Source organism: Semicossyphus pulcher, unplaced genomic scaffold, assembly GCF_022749685.1.
Source record: "Semicossyphus pulcher isolate SPU_LCO1_2020_fin unplaced genomic scaffold, fSemPul1.0.p SCAF_20, whole genome shotgun sequence".
Classification (NCBI taxonomy): Eukaryota; Metazoa; Chordata; class Actinopteri; order Labriformes; family Labridae; genus Semicossyphus; species Semicossyphus pulcher.
This window is the reverse complement of record NW_027211694.1, coordinates 11,140,028-11,166,426: the sequence shown is the minus strand read 5'-3', so window position 1 is coordinate 11,166,426 and position 26,399 is coordinate 11,140,028. Positions and strand designations below refer to the sequence as shown.

General features: G+C 40.1%; 1 protein-coding gene across 1 annotated transcript in view; it reads right to left on the bottom strand.

The window, feature by feature from the left end:
• Positions 1 to 21,903, bottom strand: part of LOC138599825 (cadherin EGF LAG seven-pass G-type receptor 1-like) — a 63,378-nt gene extending 41,475 nt beyond the window's left edge. The window contains exon 1 of the mRNA XM_069671581.1: positions 18,876 to 21,903. Within this exon, the coding sequence (XP_069527682.1) occupies positions 18,876 to 21,903 (3,028 nt within the window). The remainder of the gene's footprint in view (positions 1 to 18,875) is intronic.
• Positions 21,904 to 26,399: the final 4,496 nt, after the last annotated feature.

Here is a 26,399-nt window from a genome sequence, read left to right as displayed (position 1 = left end):
GCAATTTAAAACACTGGTAATACAACTTGATTTAAAAGGTTTAAATTGAGACCGATGGCTCCCTTGTGTTTACCACTTTATCAGTATTCAAACTGTACTGACATCATTTCTGAGTGCAATCATACATATCCTACACTTTTTTTGTTGAAGAACCCCCAAACACCAATCAATTTAGGGGCTTTCACAAAAAAAAGGCTGTTGCAACTGTCAGCTGTCATTCCTAATTAGCCTTGGTAAAACTCCGTTATTGCCGCACCTTCTGTTCTCCAGTAGAGTATTTGAGGCCTCGAGGCTATTATTCAGACATGCTGTCAACTTCAGGACATCTAGAGAAACACGATAACTTGTTAATGTATTAGCCAGACTTAAAGATAACAATTACCAGAAAACAGCCAAGCAATAACAAATTCTAAACAGATTTATACGTCACAGATCGTAAGCTGTCTTCAAAGATGTTTACTTAAAAAAAAAAAGCTATGCCCTTCACTGTTATCAAGCTTCATTGAAGCTTTCAATTTAGCAGTTTTTAGTTGCTAGTATGTATTACCATCCAGCTTTTAAAAATTCTCAAGCCCTTTATCTTCTTCTAAAAAGGCAATGTAAAACTAGACAAATGGTTTCATCAAGCTTGTTAGTACAAACTTAAAGGCGTAAGTTGTGTCAAATTTCTTAGTTGTTTAGCTAATTGCCAAAACGAAGAATTTTAATATATAGAGTTTATCAGCCATTCAGATGCTGTTTGCCAGTTGATTACCCAGCCAAACATTTGTCCAATCAATGAGTCATTCATGAATCTAATCAGTTTTTAATTCTATCAGACAGGCAGCCAGTCAAGCAGTCAGATTCATTCATGCAACCAACCATTGATTAGTCAGCTACCAAACCAACCAGCAGGTTGAAACAGTGTTGATACAGACACAGATGTCTCATTGCTGGTCGTGCTCAGCCAGGCTCACAGCCCAACTGCTGCTGTCTGCTAGCTGACCTCTTAATGTTTCTATCCTCCCCTGGCCCTGTGCCGTTACTAATTCAGTCTGGACGGGCCACAACTCTACTCTCTCCCTTTTATTTGGCTCACAGTAAAGGAGAAAATATTACAGAGGGTAGTTCAGGTGCACTTCACAAAGACTATTTGTGCACCACATGTGTTTTTTGTTTCTGGGATTTATGGACCTTTGCTGGGACCCTTGCTGGTGCAAATTTGAAAGAGAGTAGAAATCTTTTCATGTAAAGTTGAATCAATACCCTCAATCTGTTAGCTTAAATTGCACCACTATTTAAGTAAGACTTTTAACAACTCATTTAGAAGACTGTTCTCATTGTAAGCAAAAAGTAAGTGTGGCCACAAAGGGGCTGCAGAGGAAGAGGGCTAGTAGGTTGAAAATAGTTGTGTAACAAAGCAGTATGGTTGAGCGGAGGGGAATAATTCCTTCTCAATAGGAGATTCTTTTAAGTCAGAAAAGAGGGAATGTGAGGGTATAAAAAGGGAGGTGCCCCCACCTTGTTCATCCCTTTCCTTCCTTTCTTTTCTCCTTAGTTCTCACATTACCTAATTTTACTCCTGCTCTCTCAAGATTCACCTATCTCCCTCACTTCAGCTCTTATCACTGCCAGACCTTCTGTCCCATCAGCCTGTATTGCCCTCTTCTTCCTTCTCCCCTCTTCTCCTCCAGAGGGTCACTTAAATGTCAGTTTATTGTTCTTGGTGACCAGGCTAACAAGAATGGTATGTGGTTATGAGTCAGCTTCAGGAAAAGAAAAGGAGGGAGGCAGTGATACGTATCAGTTTCTGTAAACTAACCAGTTTCTTTATCTTTCCCTAACTTTCATTTCTGTTTTTCCATTAGGTAATGGTGCATCCTCAAACAAAAAGTAATTTTCAACAATTAATTCCTCCCTCTAGGGGAAGTACATGGGCAAAAAGAAAACATGGTTCAGAGAGCTGAAAGGTCAGTATCACAACAGACAGAGGAAAAGAGATAGATTTTAAAATATAATCCATGAAAAATATACACAGAGGACAAGAATAAACACTCAATGGAGTTCATTGAGTACTTAATACAGTTCATTGAGTACAAAATACAGTTCATTGAGGCAACTCAGGAAATAGGCAGGACATTACCTAAAGGCTATTCAATTGTCATGCATATACACTAAATGTGACTGATTTCAACTTTAAAGCTGCAGTAGGTAAGATGGAGGAGAAAGCGGACTTTGCTCTAAAATTATTAATTAATTAATTATTAATTAATTAAATTAATTAATTACAACCTCCAGGTCCCTCCCCCTCTCACTCCGCGGCGCTCAGCCCTACCTCCAAAGCCCTCCCCGCAGAGGAGGCTGACGTGCGCATTAAAAATGTGAATTGACAACAACCGCAGCCGTTGTATTACACCACAAACACTATCGAAGCAGATACACATCAAACCAGTGGAAATCAGTGTTTTTGCTGTGAACGGTAATCTACAGCTAATTCTATTTAGCAAAACCACCAGCACTAAGTTTGCTAACAGAGACTGTGGAAAAAACAGCTCTAACTAAGCAGTCTCACTGATGTTGTCAACATTTAGCCGTGAGAGCACAGGCACACAGAAGTATCAGGAAAAAGTCTGAAACGGTAACAATGCCTGGGCACTTCACAAAGATATTTTCAGCCACTCCGTCATGAAACCACTCTGAACAGTAGCCACATTGAGAACAAGCTAACGTTAGACCGACTGCAACCCCAACGTAACACAATGTCACAGTCACCGCAGACATCTTAGCAATGTGAAACAAATACAGCAGAAATGAAGCTGTGGTAATTACCTGTCGAGCAGAACTGTCTACCTCAGCATCACTTTTTTAATCCTTTCAGGTCCTGTAGCTCTCTCCACCTCAGAAATGCCAATGTTTACTCTCGTTTAATTTCTGTCTCAGTCCAACTCTTTCTTTTTAGCTTGCTTTTCCTAATTTCTCTTCTTCGGTTTAACAGTCTTTGTAAGCCTAGTTGGCAATAGAGGGATGGGCAGTTTTCTCATTCCTGGTGGTTGTTTTTAAGCTTTTGTGGACACAAACCGGCTGACGCTGCGCACGCTGAAGAAATTGAGCTTGACCGTGTGAGCATGCATGGTGCTGCGGAGCGTGTGACTGACAGCAGCCTGAGAGACTGCTCTGCTCTGTTTGGTTGTGTGTTTCGGGAGCATTGGATTCTTACAAATTAGGAGCAGTAAGAGGAGCCAGAGGAACATGATTTTTTTTTTTACAGATTATCTCTCTCATGTACTACTGCATGTTTAAAATGACAGTTTGAGCAAATATGACAAAAAGTTAGTTTTAATAATGTTACCTATTACAGCTTTAATGTACTTGAAGTCTACATTTGCAGCTGGTTTGGATAAGGATCAAGGGCAAAAACCTTGAATAATTGATTGGATTAAATCTCTTACAGTTAAAGAAAGAAAATGTTTACTTCATCTGCTGCAAATAGAAGAAAAAGAGAAACACAAAGTGAGTAACCAAGATGGAAGTGAAATCCCATCCCTCTCTTTCCTTTCCCCAAAGATATTCCTAACTCTCCAAAGATTCTTGCTTGCTAATCCTTTTAAAAATAAAGAGTTATTATTGGGCTTTTCAGTTCGAGTAAGATATTCATACTCCTGATGAACATGAGTATCTTACTCTGCAGAGACACTTTAGTAATTAGTCATTCAGATTTAGGAAAACTTGCTGCTGTCCATCACAATTTGACTTCTCGTCACTCTAAATTACAACCCATTTTTAGCATGGGTGGTCCCACTGGGTTTTTGTTTTTTTTCCAATGTTGACAAATTGATGACATTCCTCACTGAAATGAAGGTAGCAATTACTGTCAAGACCTAGGGCAGCAAATTATACCATCAGTGGGATTTAGGGCCATTTTCACATTTATAGCATATTTTCCCTTTATCCCCCTCTCAACATCAACTTTATATTGTTTTCATTGTTATAATGTCAAAAATAAGTCTTTTTTTCCCTTCGTCCTTAAGGCTAAGATACTGCAACAAACAAAACAACAAAGGATAACAATGTGTTTAAAATTATAGATTACACAAGCTGGTTTGTGGACTATAACATGTCCCCTTTAATAACTCTTTCACCATCTTCATCCTGCTACTCTTTTGCCACATCCCTTCTTCTATAAAGGGTGATTTAATAGGGCGGGAAACAGTAAATTATAATGTCAACTCAACCCTGCAGATACACGCCCCAACTTCACACAGCTATTCAGTCGACCCTCAAAGAGACACATTTTTAACACTCCCAAGAATCACTCTCTCAGCACTTTAGGCCGGAATATTTCTGTTTTTTAAAAAAAGGAAGATCATTAAAGATTATTTGATATGTTCATTCTTTCAAGAAGAAGGGAACATGAGAAGAAGCAGGGTCACTCACATAAGACATTATAAGAAGGAGGGTGTGCATGTTGTATTTGGTGCGTCAGGTATTTTGAGAGGGCAATTTGAATAGGATCATGGATAGGTTTTGTGTCTGTTTGAAGCACAACACAAACGTCATGTATGCTGACTAGAGAAGCAGGATTGCGCTTGCACACACATTTATAGGCTGCGAAGGTCAAATGAAAAGGATGTCTCCTGGTTTTGCTTACAGGTGAAGTCATTCCTGTGGTGGAGGCTGGAATGTGGAAACCATAAAATAGGAAATAAGTGGTTTCTAGTAAGACATTAACGATGCGTGTTTCAGAGAGAGGGGAACTGTGTTCTCCATTGATCTTGCATCTGTGTCAGTAACTAGATATGGTCTACAGATTTCCAAACAAAATTACTGGAAAATACTAAAATTTTCTTGGATGGCCAAACTTGATGAGAAGTTGATAGAACACCAAAGAAGGTGGGATTCATCCTTTAAGGAACATAAATATCTGAAGAGAATTTTATGGCAATAATTTGTAATAGACAGAAGTAGTGGACCAACGTAGATATCAACAGAGAGCCAGCCATTGTCATCCAACTAGCAATGCTAAAAAATGTCATGATAAATATACACTGATTTACATTAGACAGAATTGGGATGTTTTAGGAAGTTGGATTAATGTGTCAAACTCTTTTTACATGGTTACTTAAAATGCAGAATTTTCACAGAAACTGATAAAAAGTTGAAAATACAGCATATTTGCCTGCAATGTAGGACAGCTCCATTTATGCAATACCAGAGGTGTGCCAGAGTGTCATGCCTGCCCATACTTGCGGTCATCCCTAAAACAATAATAGGCTGATTCAACTTCAACAGCACAGGAGTTCTAATGCACCAGCTGGGCTTTAAAAAATGGTTCTTTTCACCCGACCGGTACGGCCAACTTCTTGATTCAAAATTTAGACCAAGTGCATCAAGCTGACAACTGACAACGGTCATAGCAACGCCCGGTCTTATGATCTGGGGTCCATCATAAAACTGAGTGACTTCAGAGAGCTGGTATGGATAGAAATGAGAAGCTGACTCTTTAAGGATGATCATCCAAGCTGTAAACCAACTTCCCGGGAAGCCAAACCACAACAACTAACCACAGCTCCCCTCTCTCATTTTAAGGATACTGCCTTACAAGACTGACAGGTCTTGACTCATACCAGTTTGTTCTCAGCACATACAGCTACACAGGGATTATCCTGGTGTGTTTGTTTGTGTCTAAAATTAGAATGAAAGAGTCTACAAAGGGAAACAGGGCAGAATAGGAAATGCTTAAGTCTAAGTTTCTTTCAAGTTTTCTTCCCTGACCTTAAAAGACATCCTAGAAAGGAGGTACTAGTAAAACGAAACACACAAGAAGCCACAGGAAATCTATTTATATCCTATAGATTTGACCAATCAGTGGAACTTGGCCTGATTGTTTGAATATTTAGCAAGCTAGACAGTATACAAACTATTTTCACAGTCAGCAACCGCCAGTCAGATGAGCATTAGCATATGCATTTTTGGGGAACAACATCTATCTGTCTCTGTCTGTCTGTCTGTCTGTCTGTCTGTCTTGTGTTTGAATTGAATTTAACACATCACACCATCTTAATTATTAGAAGCAGTGGGCTGGTGGGTTTACTGCAGAGGAATGTATTCATGTGTACTGTATATGTAGTGATGGATGTGTTTAAGGGTAGCAGTGAGCAGCAGTATGTGAGGCATGGAGAGCCAGCTGTTGGCCTAGACCCTCAGCAAGAAACTGTATGCGCCAGACTCTGTAGCTGAACCAAGTAATTCCTTACATCACACACATGCTTGATACTTGGAGGGGCTTGGGCCCCATGGTATCACAGCTTTACACCCCAACCAGTCCATAACCCACATGCAGTATCCGATGTATGGCCTAGGATTCAAAACCACACCTAACACCAACCATAAAATGCAAGAGAACCCAGCCTCGGCCAACCATGAAGGGCTTAGGATTCATGTCGCATACATGACCTGGGGGGTGGTGGGCTTGAGCTCTCAAACTCTCCAAATAGTGAGAGTGGTATACACAATGACTGGAGTAATCCTATATACTTAAAAAAACAAAAACAAAAAAACTTACAATACCAAAATGATAATGTTTTCCTATTGAAAACTGTGAAGGAACACCTAAAAAAACCTTTGGTTAAAGCAGAGGTCTAACATTAAGTTGCAGAGTAGCCAACCACTTCTTGACGAAAAATTGTGCTTAAATGCACTCAACCTCATACTAATGCTTGAAATAAAAGGTTTCCATTGGAAGTCTTTTGTTCATATTGAAATGCCTTGCCCTGTAAACCCATTATAACTTGTGTGAGTCTTCACACGCTGAGACAATCACTTCCCACATACAACACAAAGTTGCTGGCTGGGGCCAGGACTGGCTGTGAAAAGCCCATCAGCATTTCAAGAGACACACAAGCGCACCCTTTAACACGTTAAAATTAAGTCCTACCTCACTTGTGCATTTCAAGTTAAAGGAACTAGTTAGTTTGGAAAGGGCACTGTATTTTAATATAAATACAGAGACAACATGATTGTGTACAGGAAGATAAAATACAATGAAGACCTGGCACTTGACTGTCACCTGTAAACACCACACATGGTGACCTCAGACTGAAATGTGAATTCTCTAACTGCTTTGGCTTCGCCATCTTTATCTGTGATTAAGGGTCAGAAATAATCATGAACATGAATTTCCCCTCCTTCATTGTGATACAAGCCTATAAGTCATGGTTCTGACATCAAGTAAAGTGATTTTTATTTACACTCTTATAAATAAAAAATATCACATAACTAATCAGTTGACTGCTACATCGTAAATCAATATTCCATGCCCCTTTTGCGTGCATCGGAAGTACCATCCCTGTGAGTGAATGACAGCACACACACACACACACACACACACACACACACACACACACACACACACACACACACACACAAACAAACAGAAATGTTCAACTGAAGATTAGAAATCATCTGCTAATGGAAAGGCAAAAAATTGTATCAGCTCCTACATACATCATCAGTCCCACTCAAAAATGCACTGCAACCCTGAATTATTCAGACATTATCCTTAGCTCTTAGTGAGAGCCCAGATAATTGACAAAGGGCTGTTGATGACTTTGCATGGACTGTTACTTTTCTGTTGTCTTTTCTGCTGGCCTCTATATTGCTTTCCATACTTTTGTTTATATTGCGGTTACATCCAAATATGTAGCATTAAAATCTAAAAATAGTATAATTGTGGATGACCTTCTACATGGTCTATTTAGGTACCCCTCCCCAACCCAAAGGGAGTATTTTCAGTACAGAGACCAACATTATCTGTGACAAACAGAGGGTAAGACAGAGTGACAGTCTATACCATGCTGTAAGTGGGGTTAACTTAGGTAAGATCTGTGTTTAGAGATATTGACTCCTCAGCTGCTGAGGTCCAAGCCTTCTGCTTTGTCTTTTTGACCTCCTGGGGGTCAAAGGTGAAGTGACCCGGGTCGAAGGTCCCTGAATCTGCACTGGCTCATCAGGTAGTTTTTCAGCCCAACAGAAAGCAGACATTAAACTGAAGCTGAGCCTGTCTCATTATTGTTTGATTTGACCCCCAAATGTTTGTTTAAAGTTTTCTTCCTTTTTGTTTTACGGAAATGCTGACTTCTATTACTTACAACTTTCCTGAAGGACAGAAATTGATAAATAATATTGAACCTGACAAAATCACTGCAACAACCTCTCATCTCTCTCTTAGAATTACTCTGGCCTGTTTTGACTTATGCAGTGACTGTCAACCACAGTTCATCTAAAAGCATTAATATAATGGCTGTAATATTGACTAGGCTACATCAACATGGAAATCCACTTGGAAAGTATTTTAGAGGATCTAGAGTGTAAAGTGAATGCTCAGCAGACTGTCAGTGTCAGGAGTTTCTAACAGCATTCAGGTAGATTAAGGAGTTGGCAAATGGCCTACACTAATGCACACAAGTACACAGAGCATCACTATTGACACATTAAATAGGAAGGAAATGTACAGGAGGGCAGGGAGGTGAAGTCAAGTGGATGTAACTTCCGTAACAGAGGTTCACTTTGCTAAAGCGGCCCAGTGGGCTCTTGAGTCAATTTTTTTGTTTCCACTCTCAATTATAAACTTTCTTACACCTTTCAGCAATGGAGAGACAACAGGAATGAATAGGACCTGATTCTTGGCATTCACTTCATCCAAATTAGTTACCAAGACAACCATTCCCATGCACAAAAACATTTCACAGAAAGCTCTTTGCTCTAGGATTTGATTTGATAAGGTGGACAGCAGCATGCATGTCATTTTCAAACATCACATGGGACAAACACAGACAGAGGGAGGCATTGTGGGTCCTGGTTCTGCTCAATAACAGAGGCGTCAGGAGTGCCTTTTAACATCTTATGGTAATGAAGCTAAGGAAATCTCCTAACCCTCTCTCTTTACGCAAACCATCAATTGCTATTGATAATTAATTACTATTACCAAAAAAGAAAGACTGAAAGGATTATGTTGATTAATGTGGACAAAAGATAATTACTTGACAGTATTAAACCTTTTTTATGTAAAAGTATAAACTACAGTGGTAAATAATTGAATAAAATATGACTTCATAGCAGGGGTTTGATTTAAAAGAATCTATATTACAAAACCTACTTAAGATGTGCTTATAAGTAAATTATAGTGTGTTTTAAAAAATGAGTTTATAAACTGTTATAGATAATTAATTTAGAGGTAAAAGTGAAGTGTCCCCTAAAACTCAATTAAAGACTGGTATCAGCTCAATATGCTGGGCCAGCGCACACACTCATTCACAATACTGACGTTATCTAAACACTGTTATAATATAATCAGTCAAAGAAAAAACATTGGATGTGTCATGCAACATAATCTTAATACAAGGCAAAAATCAATCATGGAAAAACAGAAAATAATGCAGAATGTTATATAGGAATGAAACAAAAAAAAATTTAGACTGCATGTTCGTGTTCTTGACAGAAAAATAGCCTCGTCTCTGATACTCATGTCACTAAAGACATCTCAGTAGATTAGGCAATTTTTGTGTGCCATATAAGAGGTGGAAAGGATCTTTGTGTGAAACACTCCAGGGGAAAAGGTGGGCTGCTGCCGAATCTACAGCTGGTGTGTGATATGAAATGTGTCTAACTTTTAGAAGGCTGATTTACGTATATGTGTGCAAATGCATGCTTGTATTCAAGTTATGGATGTATTTTGTGTGTAAGTGTATAAGTCCCCTTTTAACAATGTAACAGAAGGATTTTTCAGTTCAAAGAGGCATCTTGAAACCGTACCAAAAGGCAGAGCAAACCCAATACACCCCAGAGGTCTCTCTGTCTACATCTATGTATCTGTCCCTCTGTTAAAAGAAGAGGCCTGGAGGGTTGGAGAAAACAGACAAAGCTTTAATCTGCATGCCTTAGTGTCTTTCTTTGAAATGCTTATATAGGCCTAAGCCGTTTTGCCTGTAGGAGCCAAGTGTGACTGAGGGTGTGGTGTACTTTTTAACTGCTAACACTGTCTTGCTCATTGTGCTCTTATGCAACTGTGTTAATGAATATGCAAGCTTGTACTGTGTGCAGATGTGTTTTCCCTTACACCTGACAAGAGAAGGCACTCTGAGAGCAGCACAGAAGCTGTCAGAGGTTGTAGGAAGACATCCATATTGACAGCAGTTGTCTCATCTACAGAATGTCATGATAATTCATTTGGTAGTTGAATATTTATTTTGGCGGACAACAGATTGACATCAACTTCCTTGAGAATAAACTGTATAGTAAAATTACCCTCATCCTAAAAACACTACCTGCAATCTACGCAGGAGAGCATGTTAATCAGAAATAACATTTAGGAAAAATCAAGCACTGCCTGACAGATGGTTGAACACAAAGAGACAACAAATCGAGAGCAAAGCATGTATCAGCAAGTTCCTAGTTCACTAGCTTTTAACTGCCAGATTGCACCTGTCACCAGCTCACTTTTTGGCTGAGGGGGAAATGATTTAAACTGACACCTTTGTGAACACAGTTCTTTCTTTGGCACCCACATTCAAAACTCACAGGGGGTCAGTTTAAATGCCCCAGTCATGGAGATTTAAAGGAACATCAATTATGAGATGGTGTAAGCCTTCAGGAAAGGTTTCCTGAAAGGTTATCTTGTCTTTAACCTTGGGTTTATCATGTGTGACTAATAATCCGTTAATATTAATTCTGATGATCATAAAGTGTAATTTCTTGTATCAAAGCTATATTCGTAAATTTGATCTTTTTTAGGACTTCTGCTGAGAGTATATGTTTTGTTTAGCTCTGGAATGAGCAATGGGAATTTAATGTTGAACAGATATTGGTGTGTTTGTGCCAGTAAACTAAATCCATTTAAGCCGTTTGACATTTCATCCTAATACCTGCATCGTCAGTGCCAATGCCAAGTCTTAATACCTGTAAGGATTGCAGTCCAATGCAATATATAAAAGGACTATTACACAAAGAATAGAACAGGAGAATAGCGAAGGGTTGGTAATGGCTCAGGTATAAAGTTACAGTGCGTGACAGCATTAATGAGTGCCAGGTTAGAACAGAGGTGGCAGAGTACATAAAGAACTGCAACACATTTGGACTTTTAAATTGAAGCAGGGTTGTTGAGATTTTTCATAATTTCTAGTCCCCTCTGTCCTCTTCTCCAACTTCCTGACCTGTTGAATTTTATTTAGGAGTTAACGGGCCTCTGCTCCTCCGGCATGTTGTTCATCATTGCAAGAACCATGATGGTGAAAACTTGACTTCCTCTGGACTTCAGTCTAGACTGAGCAACAGCTCGAACACCTCAGGGCAAATTCTGGTTTGTATGAGTTAAAAGGTCAATAATGCAGCTAAAGGCCAAACTGTGTTTTAAAAGTACACAGTGTATTCTTAACAACGATTTCAAAACCAAGTTTACATTTGTGAAAAGGTAAAAGAGATCTAGTTCAAAGTTTCATCTTCACGTCTGATATGATATTTTGTAACTGGTGACGAAGTTGAATGGCATCACATGATTTTGTGTCCCATGTGTACAATATGATTAGATACCATATATCACTAAATAATCTCAGCTCATGGCAAGTGGTACTATGTTTGAATAGTTAAATCTCATTTTTAAACAAAAAAATTGTCACATCATTTATATGAGATGAAGCCATAACTTGGCACTAGAGAAACGGGGTAGAGCCAGTGTTGGCATGGAGACATAACAATGAAATAAGCTGAGAGACATAAGTTCATCAGGAACAAGTCTTTTGCAGTGTCACTCTGCAAACAAATCTTTAGAACTCGATGTCAGGCCATCGGTAGGTTTCTACAGGTGCCTTAAAGCATATTTCACAAAATAGGTTATGAGCCACAATTATGTGAACACCGCTCAACAACCACTGCCTACGTATCATCTCTTAATCTGCAAATCTTTTGCCTCTTCTTCCTTCACTGTCACACATGCCATTCACTCTGGCCAGACATTATACACCCTCAGCCCCCACCATACCACTACTTAACATTCCAACAGCTGGTCATTGCAAATCATGACGCACGTAATGTCACACTCGTGAGCCTTCAGCTCTCCCTGACTCCTCAGTGAGAGAGACATTGGAGAGTATTGTGTCGTCTGAGTGAGAGAGAATAAAAAGAAAAGAGGCTGGGAGAGGTGTATCAGGTTGCAACCAAATACGACCCCTCCACCCCCACCCAAAGTATTTGAGTTTGAGTCACAAAATCACTGTCCTGCAGAGTGTAAACGAGAGATAACCCTGTGTGTTTATGTGTGTGCCTGTGTGTGGTATTTGTGTTTGTGACAGAAAGGTAAAAAGGGGTGTGTGTCTTCTATGGGGCAAACTGGATGAAGGTCTTGTCAGTAAAACAAAGACCCTACAACTTCCTCTTAATATCCCCAACTTCACCCCTTTTCCCCATTCAACAGGGATCCAAAACATTGGTGTTGGCAAACAAACAACCCCTCTTTCAAATCACCTAACAGATGAAGATACGAAGATAATGAAGACACCTAACTTTCTACTTCACATATTAGCCAGCAACAGAAATGCTTAGAAAGATTTCCTGTTGGAATCAAAACACTGTTCTTGATAAAGCAGAACCTGGATTTAGAGTGTGGAAGGAAAGACGACTCAAGGGAAAAGGTGGACAGATTTGGGAGGTGCAGACGATGCCCAACAAACTGAAACAAAGAAAGCAAGTCATGTCAGGGAGGGTGAAAACTACTGTACTATTTGAACATACAAAAAGAAACTTTTGAGTAGAACTGTCATGTTTCTCATGGCTGTAAAGACAAATTGCCTTGGATCCATAAATGCCTTGCCTCATTCTAGCCTGTAATTGAGTGTTCAGACACCAGAAGAGTCAAACAGTGACCAGTCCTGATCCCCTCTTATTTACACTTCAAACTCTACAATACAGCCTGAAGGCAGATAGACCCAAACATTACAGCCCACATAGGATGTACATGATTAAGCACGAATGCGATTCCTCTTGAACACTCAAGCTGAAGCATGGAGACATGAATAAAGTTAATACATTAGCACATGTTGTTTAACCTGCCTCAGGACAAGGGAGCATTATAAAAATCAGTTAACTTTTCAATGCACAATTAAAAAATGCTACAGACATTTGGCTGGGAGTATATTTGTTGGACTTCAAGAAGTTTCGTAAGTGTGTTTGCAGAAAGAAAAAAAAGGCCACCAAAAGTTGCTACTTTAAAATGTCCTATCTTCGAAAAAGGCCAACTTTTTTGTTTCAGTTGAAATTAACACAGGATTAAACAAACTTTCCATAAGGTCAGACTTGGGACTAATTTGGCATATAACATAGCTGATTACTGGAGAACACGACAAAAAGTCTACAGCCATGCTAGTAGCTATGTGACTGTAGCACAGCAATGCTTTTATCGAAGTTGCTAACCAGGATGCTAACAGGCTCCCAATGGTGTCAGGACAACAACACTCTCCAGGCACATGGTCATGATTTTTAGAAAAGTAAAGAGAGTCAAAGAAAGACTGAAAAGACATGAGGGGTGGCAACAAGACAGAATGTGGCAGCAAAGACTGATAAGGTATGAGACATGAAAGACACAGGAAGGATTATGGTGAGAGACAACATTTAAAGCCAGAGTGTGTGTTATCTTTGGAATGAACAGGATCTCAAGCCTTGGGAATGGCAGCATATCTTACACACATAATGGAGGATTACATGTGATCTGCTGAAGACAGGACTGAAGCACAAAGGCTCCTTCGATGTAGACTTTATCTTCTTAAAAATGACTACACAGGATGGCTTATGATTTCAGTGTATTAGGAAATCCACCAGTCAGTTTTGAACTGAAGTAGCCAGTTGAGAAGTGAAACATCTTCGAGCAGTTGACTGAGTGACTGAGAACCTTATCAGACTTGTGTAGTTATGACATAGTCACCAATCATACCATTTCTATAACTTTTAATACAACAGAAATTAAATGTGTTGTCTGTCACAAAGAGTGTACCATCTTGTTTTTTTTGTTGTTGTTTTTTTTTTAAATGAACCTGTGGGGTCTCATGGAAGGTTCATACTGATGTTTGTATGGGCAAACATGCTCTGCAGGTCTAAATGTTGATATGAAAAGCTCAGCATACACATTTGTAGGCTAGCTAGAATTCAGAGATGAACAACCAAGTGTTTGGGCTACTTGCAGGCCTTAGTCCTTAGCATAAGAGATATGGTTGAATTTTTGTCTAGCACATCCAAACAAAGGGAACACTGAGGCAAGCACCTAACTTCACTCCTATGACTCCCCCTTCGTTCTCCCCCATCCATCATGTTGGGAGGTGATAAGTAAAGTGTGTAGTACAGGGAAGTACAGGGTCATTTCTCACTGCTGCGTATACTGCGTTGATCTCTTAGGTGAGAGGGCATGTCACCGACCACAGACCTATGTCTGTGCATCACTGCAAGATCTGTGCTCAGGTGAGGAGTTACATTTCTCTCGTCAGAACATTAGTTAATGACAGATGCGGGAAAAAGTGGAAAAGTAACTGACAAGAAAATGGGAACAAAAGCCAGAGAGGAAGACATTAGTCTCTTTATTCACACAAGGACCCTTAACTTAAGTCTTTCCCAATATACATTCTTTTGTCCTCTGTGATATGCGATGCAATATTTCATATCCAAATAATGATTTAAAGTCACAAAAATGCAGAGCGCAAGGTATGGAGACAGTATTCTTACTATTGGCTTAAGAGAATGAACGAAAACAGAAACTGTTTTCTTACAGAGGTAAACGCATCACACCCTGTACTGCTTACACTAGTTTCATAGTAACATAAAAAGACTATTACACTTTTCTTTCCCTATAATGAGGAAGCAGTGTGCAACCTGTCTGGGGAAGATGAGCAAGTACAAAAGCTGATTACATTTTTTCTCCATGTAAGCACAGAGCTCTTGTGCCACAGTAGAGATCTAGTTATGTATATTAAGAGAGGGAGGAGCAAGGGTAAGGAGAGAAAGTGTGGATTGGGTGTGTGTGTGTCGGGGGTTTGGGGGGCAGACAAGTACAAAAATTTTAAAAAGCTGAGCTATGCAACTCCTCAGACTGGATTAGGAGCCAAACCAAAGGCATGGAAGCTCAGAAAAAGCCCCATGGGGGAAAAGAGGGGAGGGCAGGGAGATGGGAAGAGAGGAGAGGTGGGTGTGTGAATGAGTACGTGAAGCAGCATGCTGTCAAACTTAGGGTTAAGAGAAAGATCAAAGCTGGACTGGAAACAGTCCATTCATCGTCAATCATTTCAAATCATTTCAAATCTGCTGTGTTGCAATACAGAATGATATAACACAACTCTGCCTTTAGCCAGTTAGTCATGTTTTAACTTTACCATTGTCAACCCCACCTATCAGGTTTCCGGAGGGGAAAAATCCATTGCACATGCATTTTGCATATTAGGAAGAAGAAATTTGGTTTGAGAAAATAGAAAAGCGAGCAGCTATGACATGTAACACTAATGTCCTTCCTGCATTGAAAAATGAATTAAGCCACATTCTGAGAGAAAAACTAAGGTTATTACAGACTTTGTCTCTGTCTACGTTTGTTTCCTTTGCTTTGTGCATCATGTTTGCGATGGATAATGAAACTAACTTCCTTGTTTCGCATGTAACATACTGATCCATTTTGCCTCTAAATCATCATCTTGACAAAGAATGCTTGTAAGGTAGCTTTAAACTGTTTCAGGTCACTCTGGTTACTTGGAATACATTTTGATATCTGTGAAAACATATTTTTCCTAAGGGTTAAAAAGTCATATATCATAAGAAACAAGCCTTCATTTGCATCTGCACTTCAAATCACTAATTATCAGGATTGGGGAAGCCAAAGCTTTAGATGGTCTGACTTTCAGTTCCTGCTATCAACCAGCTGGTTTAATAGTCTTATTACGTAGTAAGTAGTGAAACCTGCCTCTGAATTGACAGGGTTAGGTGATGTACCAAACGTTTACACCTGTTGAAATTAAACAAGTGAACACATTAAAAAAAATCAAGGCTTGATGCTAAAATAAAACTCTGCTTTTGTGACAGAAATTAACGGATGGCCATCTTTTTGATTAAATAAGAGCTCTTACCAAGTGTACACTTAGCCTTTAGCTATCAAACCACAGAGCTATTATCTCTCTCTCTTACTCTCTCACACTCGCACACACACAAACAAAAGTACAGGGGGAAAGAGAACAAGGACAAATTTAACAATGTTGTGGCTAGAATATTTTAAGCCAGTGTAACTTGGGAGATTTATCAGGACATTCTGATGGTTAAACGGAGTACTAGAAAAAACATTCTCAGGCATTCTATTCCCCACAACTAAATCACCTCTGCACTTATTACACAGGTTTCAAGAAAAGCTTGGTTTGGAGGATAGGAGAAAAAAGAGCCAGTCTTTGTGACAGACCTTTTACTTCTCTATTATGCATCTACAGGCAAAAAAATTCATGTTTACTATAATATGTCCCCAATCTTTTGTTCGATTCATCATGAATAATAATCAGGGGTTAAGCAGGAAATACTAATGATCTAATGCATCCTGATCAATCTTACCACTCACGGACAGAGAACGTCAATGCTGATGTGAGTAGACATAATGAGCTGATTAGGATGATGATGGCCTAACCCTCTTAGAAAATCAAAGTGTAAAGATGGGTATTTACATCAGAGTAGGGGTCTTCATAGGTCCAATTAGATCAAACTGATCTAAAATGTGGAGCACCTCACCATTCCTGGCCTGTATACATTAGTTTTGAGAAGATAGAGAACAATCAGCCGAACGAGAAGAGACGCAGCAGCATGTGGTATCAATAAATAAGCTGCTGTCCAAAAGCAGCACATGGCACGTACTCGAGATCAATGATAGTAAAACCAGACCCTTGACTATAGTATTGACTACTAGTATAATTTGGACTTGGTACCATTTAGCAGAGATCCTCAGTCCCAACAACTCTCCAGAGTGACAGAGAAAAGGTCAAAATAATAACGTGCAATAAAACTAAATTATTAAAAAAAGAATATGGGAGACAAGTGGAGCCAGAATTAATGAATTCAAGAGAGAAGAAGACACCATCAGAGTCTTGTGTCTCTCCTTGTAAAGCAGCTGTTAACTTAAGCCCAATTCACCCAGGCCTTCCTCTCCCAAGAGCCAAGTGTGACGGTCAAGACAACAGTGTTCTATAAATAAAAGCAAAAATGCTCAAAAAATTATCTAAAAAAGAGTGAGTGTGTGTGTGTGTGTGTGTGTGTGTGTGTGTGTGTGTGTGTGTGTGTGTGTGTGTGTGTGTGCACATGGCTAAATTTTATGAAAAGCTCTAGTTCCCTTTGGGACCATCATGAGGTCACTGTCAGGGATACTGCAAGAGCTGTCAGCTGTTATTGACAAACATGAATGCAGTGAAAGACGGCTGTAAGGCCTGTAACTATTGAAGTCAGTCTCTGCCTCCTCATGCTCTGCAGGCGTTTTAACAGCCATAAAGCACTTAAAAACACAGTCTGTCTTTTTATTAAGACAAAAAGGAAGGCACAGGTCCTTTAGCATAAACACTGTTGGAGGAAAAAGGGTAAATTGTTTAGACATCCCTTTCATGCTTGGTGAATCACGGTGTGTGACAGAAACAAGTCAAGCTTAAAACAAACTATAATATCAATTTCTTCATCACTACCTAAAGAGTGGGATTCTATCTAAATGAAATAATCAAAGAAAGATATTCAGGTTGTCAAAAAAGTACTTTGCATTCAAAAAGTAACAAGCATCATTGGCTGATGGATGTCTGCTTTCCCTGATGTAGCCTTGTTAAAAGCTGCTCATTTATAGTCCTTCAGTGTGTGATATGCTGGCATTCTTTAGCTTAGAGGGTGACAGAGAGAGGGGGGGAGCTGAAGAGATCTAGCTGTGTCGGGCTGTTTGCCCATTTCAGGGCTTAATGTTCTTTGGGAGTTTAACTGACAGAGAGAGAGGGAGTGTAAGAAAAGAATTACAAAGAAAAGGTTGAGCAACCAGCTGTCAATAGGTGACAGGGTAGTTATTCTGTCAGGGTATTAGATTTATCCTGCCTGTCCGATTGCCTGATTAATGTCACTTTGCCTTCTTGCAAAGTGTGTGTGTGTGTGTGTGTGTGTGTGTGTGTGTGTTTGTGCGTGCTTGCCTGAACTGTGGCTGTTACCTTGCCAGATTAGGTGTGAATGATCAAGTGTTTGCGTTTTCGTCTAATCTTTAACTTGAAAGAACAAAGTCTGCCTCTGTAGTGAAAAAAGGAACTTTACGCAAATTCTTTCTGCATGAACTTATAATATAACACCACAAGCTTCTAGATCAAAACCTGTGTTACAAAAAAGCTCTGTCTAACTCCAAACAAAATCATGATATACATTTTTTCTTTCGGTAGAAACCAAAGTGTGAAAACTAAGTTTGGAGTTTTAGTTCCTTCTTTTGACGGAAACCGCATATGTGCGACAACAAAAGTTATTAGGGTATCCTGCTAATAACATGTTTTTATTACCTAAAGAACGCACTTGCAGATAATGCATTTATCACCCAAATGGCACAAAAGCAGCTAAACCGGATCCTGCGTAGGGCCCGCAGCAAACACTTACTTAACATATAGTCAACACCACAGCATGAACCTTCCCTCCGCCTCTATGCAACACAAATTCTATCTTGACTCTGCAGAGTGATATCACACCAGGTGACTCAAATTTCCATTTTTAACACATTTTTGGCACCTTGTTTGCCTGCAATGCCTTGTACACATGTAACTGTAAAAAGTGTAAAAGAAAGAGAATTGAGGAAAAACAGCTTGTATGAAGATGAAAGGAAACTTTTAAAATGTTCTTACCTGAGACAGAAATGGTCATGGGTGCTTCCAGGGGCCTGTCATTGTCCAGGTCCCTGCTCAACCTCAGATCGCCAGTGTCTTCATTCAACAGTAGTAAGCTGAGCTCATTTCCAGATTCAAACGTATATCTTAGCTTGTCCGACACATCTGGATCGTGAGCTGGTACCTTTCCGATTATTCCTGATGGAAAACTGTTGGACTTGTTGGTGACATAGTTATTGAAAATAATCTCAAAATTTTTGAGCACTGGCTTATTGTCATTCATGTCGACAAGGCGGATGTGCACCGTGGCCCGACTCACTAGTGGTGCTGAGGTGGCTTGGACCCCAATAACATACTCTGTTTGAGTTTCATAATCCAGGTCTGTGAGTGTAGTGAGGTCTCCATTAAAAATATCTAGCTGGAAAACTTCTGGAACATTCCCCTCAATAATCTGGTACATGATCTGAGCATTGGTGCCCTCATCAGGGTCCACAGCAGTGATCCGAGCAACGACGGAACCCACCTGGCTGTTCTCCTTCACATCAATAAACAGCTCATCCTTCTCAAACCTTGGAGCATTATCATTTATATCTTGGACAACCACATGAATAGGAACCGCTGCTTTCAGAGGCGGAACCCCCCTATCCACAGCATAGGCCTTTAGATTGTAAACAGGAACATACTCCCTGTCCAGTTTGCGAGCAGTTCTGATTATACCAGAGTAAGGCTCTATAAAGAAGTGCCCCTCGCCATCATTGCCACCCTGAAACGTATAGGTCACCCTGCCATTTGAGCCAGAATCTCTATCTGAGGCAGAGATCTGAAGAACACTGGTGTAGACAACTGCATCTTCAAATACAGTCCCTTGGTACATATCCCTAAGAAACTGGGGAGTATTATCATTTGCATCCAGTATGATAATCTCCACATAAGTGGTATCAGATTTCTGAGGGATGCCGTTGTCTCTGGCAATGATGGCTAATGTGTAGGAGGCCTGGTCTTCATAATCAATCTCCATTTGTGTTGTGATGGCACCTGTATCTGGGTCAATTTTAAACTGAGGAACATTGTCCTCCATTACATATGTTATGCGAGCATTTTCTCCCGTGTCCTCATCCGTTGCGCCGATCACTACAACAGTGGAGCCAACTGGTTTTTCTTCACTGAGCATAACCTGGTAGTTGGCACTTTGGAAGACAGGCCGGTGCGTGTTGGCGTCTGTCACATTGATGAACACCTGAGCAGTGTCATAGCGTGTTCCATCACTGGCAGTGACTGTCAGGACATACTGGCGTTCCTGCTTGTAGTCCAAGGGCAGGGCTAAAGTGATAAGACCGCCTCCGCTCTGGCTAGTGATGGCAAAGCGATTCCTGGTGTTGCCACTGGAAATCTGATAGGTCACCACACTGTTGACGTCCCTGTCAACGGCCGTCACTGTCAGGACGCTAGACCCCACTACAGCATCTTCATTAATCTTCAGTGAGTAGGTCTTCTCCGTAAATGTTGGTACATTGTCATTTACATCAAGCACTGTGATGCTGACGCTGGCTGAGGATGACATCACAGGTACTCCATGATCTCTTGCCTCCACACCAAAGGTGTAGAACTCAGTGGTCTCCCTGTCAAGCTCGTTACTCACTGTAATCCAGCCTGTGCTGTTGTTGATAGTGAATGGAAAACCAGGCGTGGTTTCAGTTAATCGGTATTCCAAACGGGCATTTTCCCCTGAATCACCATCAATTGCTTGAATGTGGATCACCGAGTAACCAATTGCTACGTTTTCCAACACAGTTGCCTGAAAAGGTGTGCTGACAAACATGGGGGCATTGTCATTCACGTCCACGACTTGCACTACAACCATCCCTGTGCCGTTTATCAGAGGAGGCCTGCCACCATCCTGAGCCTTAATCCGCAAATTATACTCCCGAATGATTTCATAGTCCAGAGAATTGATGACATCAATCACACCGGTGGGGGAGTGAATGTAAAACTGTCCTTTAACATTGCCACTAATGATGCTGTAATGCACTTTGGCGTTGTTCCCCTCGTCTTTATCCGTAGCTTCCACCTGGACGATTTTAGTGTTGATTGCTACATTTTCTGGGATCTGTACAACATACCTCTTTTCACTGAACTGAGGGTAGTTGTCATTCTCATCCTCTACAGAGATATGGACCGTGGCGGAGGCACTGCGGGGACCTGGTTCTTTGCCTTGGTCATTGGCTTCGACAATGAGGTGGTACTGGGCTCGGGTCTCCCTGTCAGGCCGCTCTCTGATCTTCACTAGGCCATTCCTTGGGTCAATTTCAAACACAGAGTTAACTCCATTGCCATTCACAATTTTATAAATCATGTTGGCATTGGAGGGGGCATCCCCATCAGTGGCCCTGATTGTCATTACTTCAAACCCCACTTCAACATTCTCCCGGATGCTAACACGGTATTCAGTTTGCTCAAACACAGGACTATGGTCATTAGTGTCACTCACAGTGACAGTGAGGTAAGAAGTGGTAGATCTTTTGGGAGAGCCATTGTCAGTTACTGTGACTTTAAAAACATGGGTGTCTTTGACTTCCCTGTCTAGTGACTGGACGGTTGTTATGCTCCCTGTCTGAGAGTCAATATCGAAAAAGTCATTGGACCTGCTGTCAAACAATGCTTCCATGCTGTACTCGAGCCTCCCTGCCTCTCCATCATCCGGGTCCGTGGCTTTTAGGGTAATAACCCGCGTGCCCGTAGGCTCATTTTCGGGCACGGACACCTGATAGTTGGGGAGCTGGAACTGGGGAGAAGCGTTTGCCTGTCGCTTCCCCCTGCGTCCCAATTTGCCAGACTTTCTCCGGACGTTTTCTGAGAAGGATCCATGTAGTTTAGGCACTTTAACAAGCGTCAAATCCAGCTGCACAGAGAGCCTGTCGCCTGGAGAGCTGTGCAACGCGCAGTGTAAATTCACCTCGGGCTGTCCTGTGCGCTCAAGACACAAGTCACTGGCCAAGAACAAATCCCCATGCTTGAACACTGCGCTCAGCTCTTTTCCTTCACACATACGGCCCAAAAAGGCGGTGTTCCGCGTAAGTGCAGGCAAAAGTTCTGTTACATTCAAAAGCATTTTACCTGCAGGTAAGCAGGAAGTTGCCTTCAGTTTTGAAAGGTGTTTAAGGTGAATATCTGGCTTACCTGGCGCTTTCTTTCTCTTGTATTTAATAAAACAGTCCTGACCGTGGACAAACACATTAAACTGCGTAAGAATAAAGTATCCAGGTGTTGAGGAAACCGTTCTGAAATAAACAGCTTCTGGGTTCCTTGGTGTATACGCACACTTAACTTTGTGGGACAGGCGGATAACCCCATCGTGCCTCTCAACTTGGAAGAAGCTCTGAATGAAGTTAGTGGATAAAGTCCTGTCAATTTTATAAGTCCATCCAGGGCCGAGTGACAAGTTTGCCAAAATAGTCCCGGGCTGTAAAGTCTCCGATAGGTGTATCTCCAAACATCCCGACAGCGAGACAGTGAACAGGACACAAACCAACATCCAATATATCGATAGCTCCATGCTTTAAACCCTACCAAATCCCATTCAACTTCACCGAAAGTCCTACGCAAAAGCACTAACTTTTCCTTTCCCAACACAGTGTTTTACCTTTATCCCCCATTGTTAAGATTTAACGTGGAAAAAGTAGCTCTGTATCCATAGTGTCAGTGTATCCACAGTGCGCAGAGGCTGCCTTAACCCACACTGAGTATAAAATGAGTACAAAATGGCTCCGTGGCTCTCCTCTGCCTCCTCCTCACCTCCCCAGTGGCTTATTAACATAAAACCTGCTGTGTTCCCGCTTTGGGACGCTTTCACAGGGGGGGCTTTTTTTTCTCATGGAGATTTGGGAAGTGGCCCTAACCGGGTGACCAATGCGCGCAAGTGCATTGTTATTACAATAAGATGAGAGTTTGGTAAAATTCCTAAAGCGTGTTTGAGTATCGCTCCCCTTTCAACTTTTGCTAGTTATAATAGTTATTAAGTAAGTAAAAATACATTTAAAAAAGCTGTAAAATATATACTTCAAGTCCTCAATTGTAATGAAATTAATTTTCAACCAAAGCGACAGAACATAAGTGAAACATAAAATTTGGCTGCATCATCATTTACGTAACAGCATTTCAAACGAATGTTACAGCTTTATAAACTACATTAGGTTATTACATTTGTTGTTTAAATGTATGATTGGATTCTGTGATATACGTGTTGAGTCATTACAACGACCAATCAACAATTCAAATAATTTTAGCATTGGAGGTTATTTTCTAATAAGTATGGATACGACAAAAAAAAATAAAAAATACAACCCTCAATTATGCATCTATTTTGTGATCCCTTTTTTTATTTTGTTGATGGATCTTTTATTTTGAAGTAGACGTTTCGCTTAATTGTATATCAAAATCTTATTTTCTCTGTCTTCTAATAACCTTTGTATTTTCGCCCACAAGCAAACCAGTTTTAAGCATGTTGTTTGTGCAAATCAATAACTTTATAACTCGACTAACTTTAGAAGTTCACCTCAGAGGTTAATCTTGTATAATACCGCTACCTTGTGGATTAATAGCGGTACAAAAACCAATGTACGACTACAAAACTGTACTTTTATTAATGCATAGAATGACTCAGGATGGAATATTTAGATATTGGAAGATGAAAATCAAGTCAACATGCATAAACGTATTTGGTTTATTCACACATTTGTAAAATATATTATAGTATTTACATTATGTAGTTAGAAAAAAATCTATTTGAAGGAAAAGGCACTTTTTTTCTCAGACAAATTTTGTACAAAAAATAACTAGCAACAACACAATTTCAAAACATGGGCTCGATATGCATAGCATTATAAAACAGTATTTAACCTTTAAATTTATTTTTAAAATTTAGAAAAACGGAACCAAACACACCAACTGTCTCAAAATGTAAATGACATAGGTAAAGAGTAAAAATAAGAAATAGCACCATTTTTGTTATACTGTAATATACTTGGCTCACAAACTAGATTTTGGACATAATGACAATGCACTAGGAGCACAGCTGGTTACCTGGTTAACATTTAGCTTGTCTATAATCTCGAAGCCAAAAAATCTTGTTATATTCCACTATCTCTGGTTAAACAAGTAATCCTGTTAACTCCCAAATCCCACCAAGATCCATTCTTCCTCAATTTGTGCTAGACATTGGCTCCTGCAATTCAAAGACTTACACTGCCTTCTTCTTTCCAAGGAAAAGTTGGCTAAGATTTATCCAGGGTCGGGTTCCCGTATGCAACAGATGTAAAACAGTACAGGATCCCTCAGTCACATCCTTTTTGGACATCTTTTTGATTAATAATTTTGAATAATAATAATCTTTGATACATGTTCGGAGGTTTTTGTGGTCAAATTTGCCCCTTCCCCTTTGATTGCAATTTTGGTAGATGTACCGGAGGACACACTCCTTCCCATACACTACTCAAATCCTATAGCCTTTGCCTGTTTAATTGCTAGACACCTAATACTTATGAAATGGCAGCAGGAGGCCTCTCCCACACATGTCCAGTGGGCTGGTGAACTTATGGGGTTTTTACACATGGAGAAAATAAGATATACAGTACTGTGCAAAAGTTTTAGGCAGGTGTGAAAAAATGCTGTAAACTAAGAATGCTATCAAAAAATATAAATAATAATTCTTTATTTTTATCACTTTACAAAATGATAAGTGAGCGAACAAAAGAAAAAAATGTAAATCAAATCAAATTTTGGTGTTTCTACACTTTGCTTTCAAACCAGCATCAATTATTAAAGGTTCACTAGCACAAAGTCAGGGATTTTATAGGATTATAGTCAGGTGTATGATCAACCAATTATACCAAACAGGTGCTAATGATCATCAATTTCACATGTAGGTTGAAACACAGTCATTAACCGAAACAGAAACAGCTGTGTGGGAGGCTTAAAACTGGGTGAGGAACAGCCAAACTCTGCTACCAAGGTGGGTTTGTGGAAGACAGTTTCATGTCACAGGTCATACAGCATGGCAAGACTGAGCACAGCAACAAGCCACAAGGTAGTTATACTGCATCAGCAAGGTCTCTCCCAGACAAAGATTTCAAAGCAGAGTGGGGTTTCAAGATGTGCTGTTCAAGCTCTTTTGAAGAAGCACAAAGAAACGGGCAACTTTGAGGATCGTAGACGCAGTGGTCGGCCAAGGAAGTGAAGCAGATGAAGAACACATCAAGCTTATTTCCCTTTAAAATCTTAAGATGTCCGGCAGTGCCATCAGTTCAGAACTGGCAGAAACCAGTGGGACCCAGGTACACCCATCTACTGTCCGGAGAAGTCTGGCCAGAAGTGGTCTTCATGGAAGTTGTAGAGTTGCAGCCAAAAAGCCATACTTCCGACATGGAAACAAGGCCAAGTGACTCAACTACGCACAAAAACATAGGAACTGGGGTGCAGAAAAATGGCAGCACGTGATCTGGACTGATGATCCAAAATTTGAAATATTTCCCTGTAGCAGAAGGCAGTTTGTTCACTGAAGGGCTGGAGAGCGGTACAGTAATGAGTGTCAACAGTGAAGCATGGTGGAGGTTCCTTGCAAGTTTGGGGCTGCATTTCTGCAAATGGAATTGGAGATTTGGTCAGGATTAATGGTGTCCTCAATGCTGAGAAATAGAGGCAGATACTTATCCATCATGCAATTCCATCAGGGAGGTGTATGATTGGCCCCAAATTATTCTGCAGCAGGACAACAACCCCAAACATACAGCCAATGTCATTAAGAACTATCATCGAGTCTGTCTGGGATTACATGAAGAGACAAGGATTTGAGGAAGCCAACATCCACAGAAGATCTGTGGTAAGTTCTCCAAGATGTTTGGAACAACCTACCAGCCGAGTTCCTGCAAAAACAGTGTGCAAGTGTACCTAGAAGAATTGATTCTGTTTTGAAGGCAAAGGGTGGTCACACCAAATATTGATTGGATTTAGATTTCTCCTCTGTTCATTCACTGCATTTTGTTAATTGATGAAAATAAACTATTAACGCTTCCATTTTTGAAAGCATTCTTAGTTTACAGCATTTTTCCACACCTGCCTAAAACTTTTGCACAGTACTGTACATTGGGTGGTTCTACTAGTAAATTTTATAAAACATGGGAATCATTTCTGACATATGAAAATGCTAAAACTGTGTACACTTCCATAACTGATTCCTATTCTGACCTAACTACATTGTGGATTGACTGTAGACAACTGTGATACATCTATTTGTTTGTACAAATTGTACATTTTGACTGTTGTGATATTACATTTGATTTTTGTTTTTGTTTTTCTTCATCTTTCTTAATTTTAAACCATTTGTCTTTATGAATTTTGGGGGGTGGGGTATAAAATGGGCAACATACAAGTTTTTTGTATTTTTGCATGTCATAATGTACGTATGACAAAGTTGTTATGTTGTTGAAAAATAAAATTATAAAAACCCACCTGAATATCCCATGCCTCCTTCCCTGTGTCACTCACAGG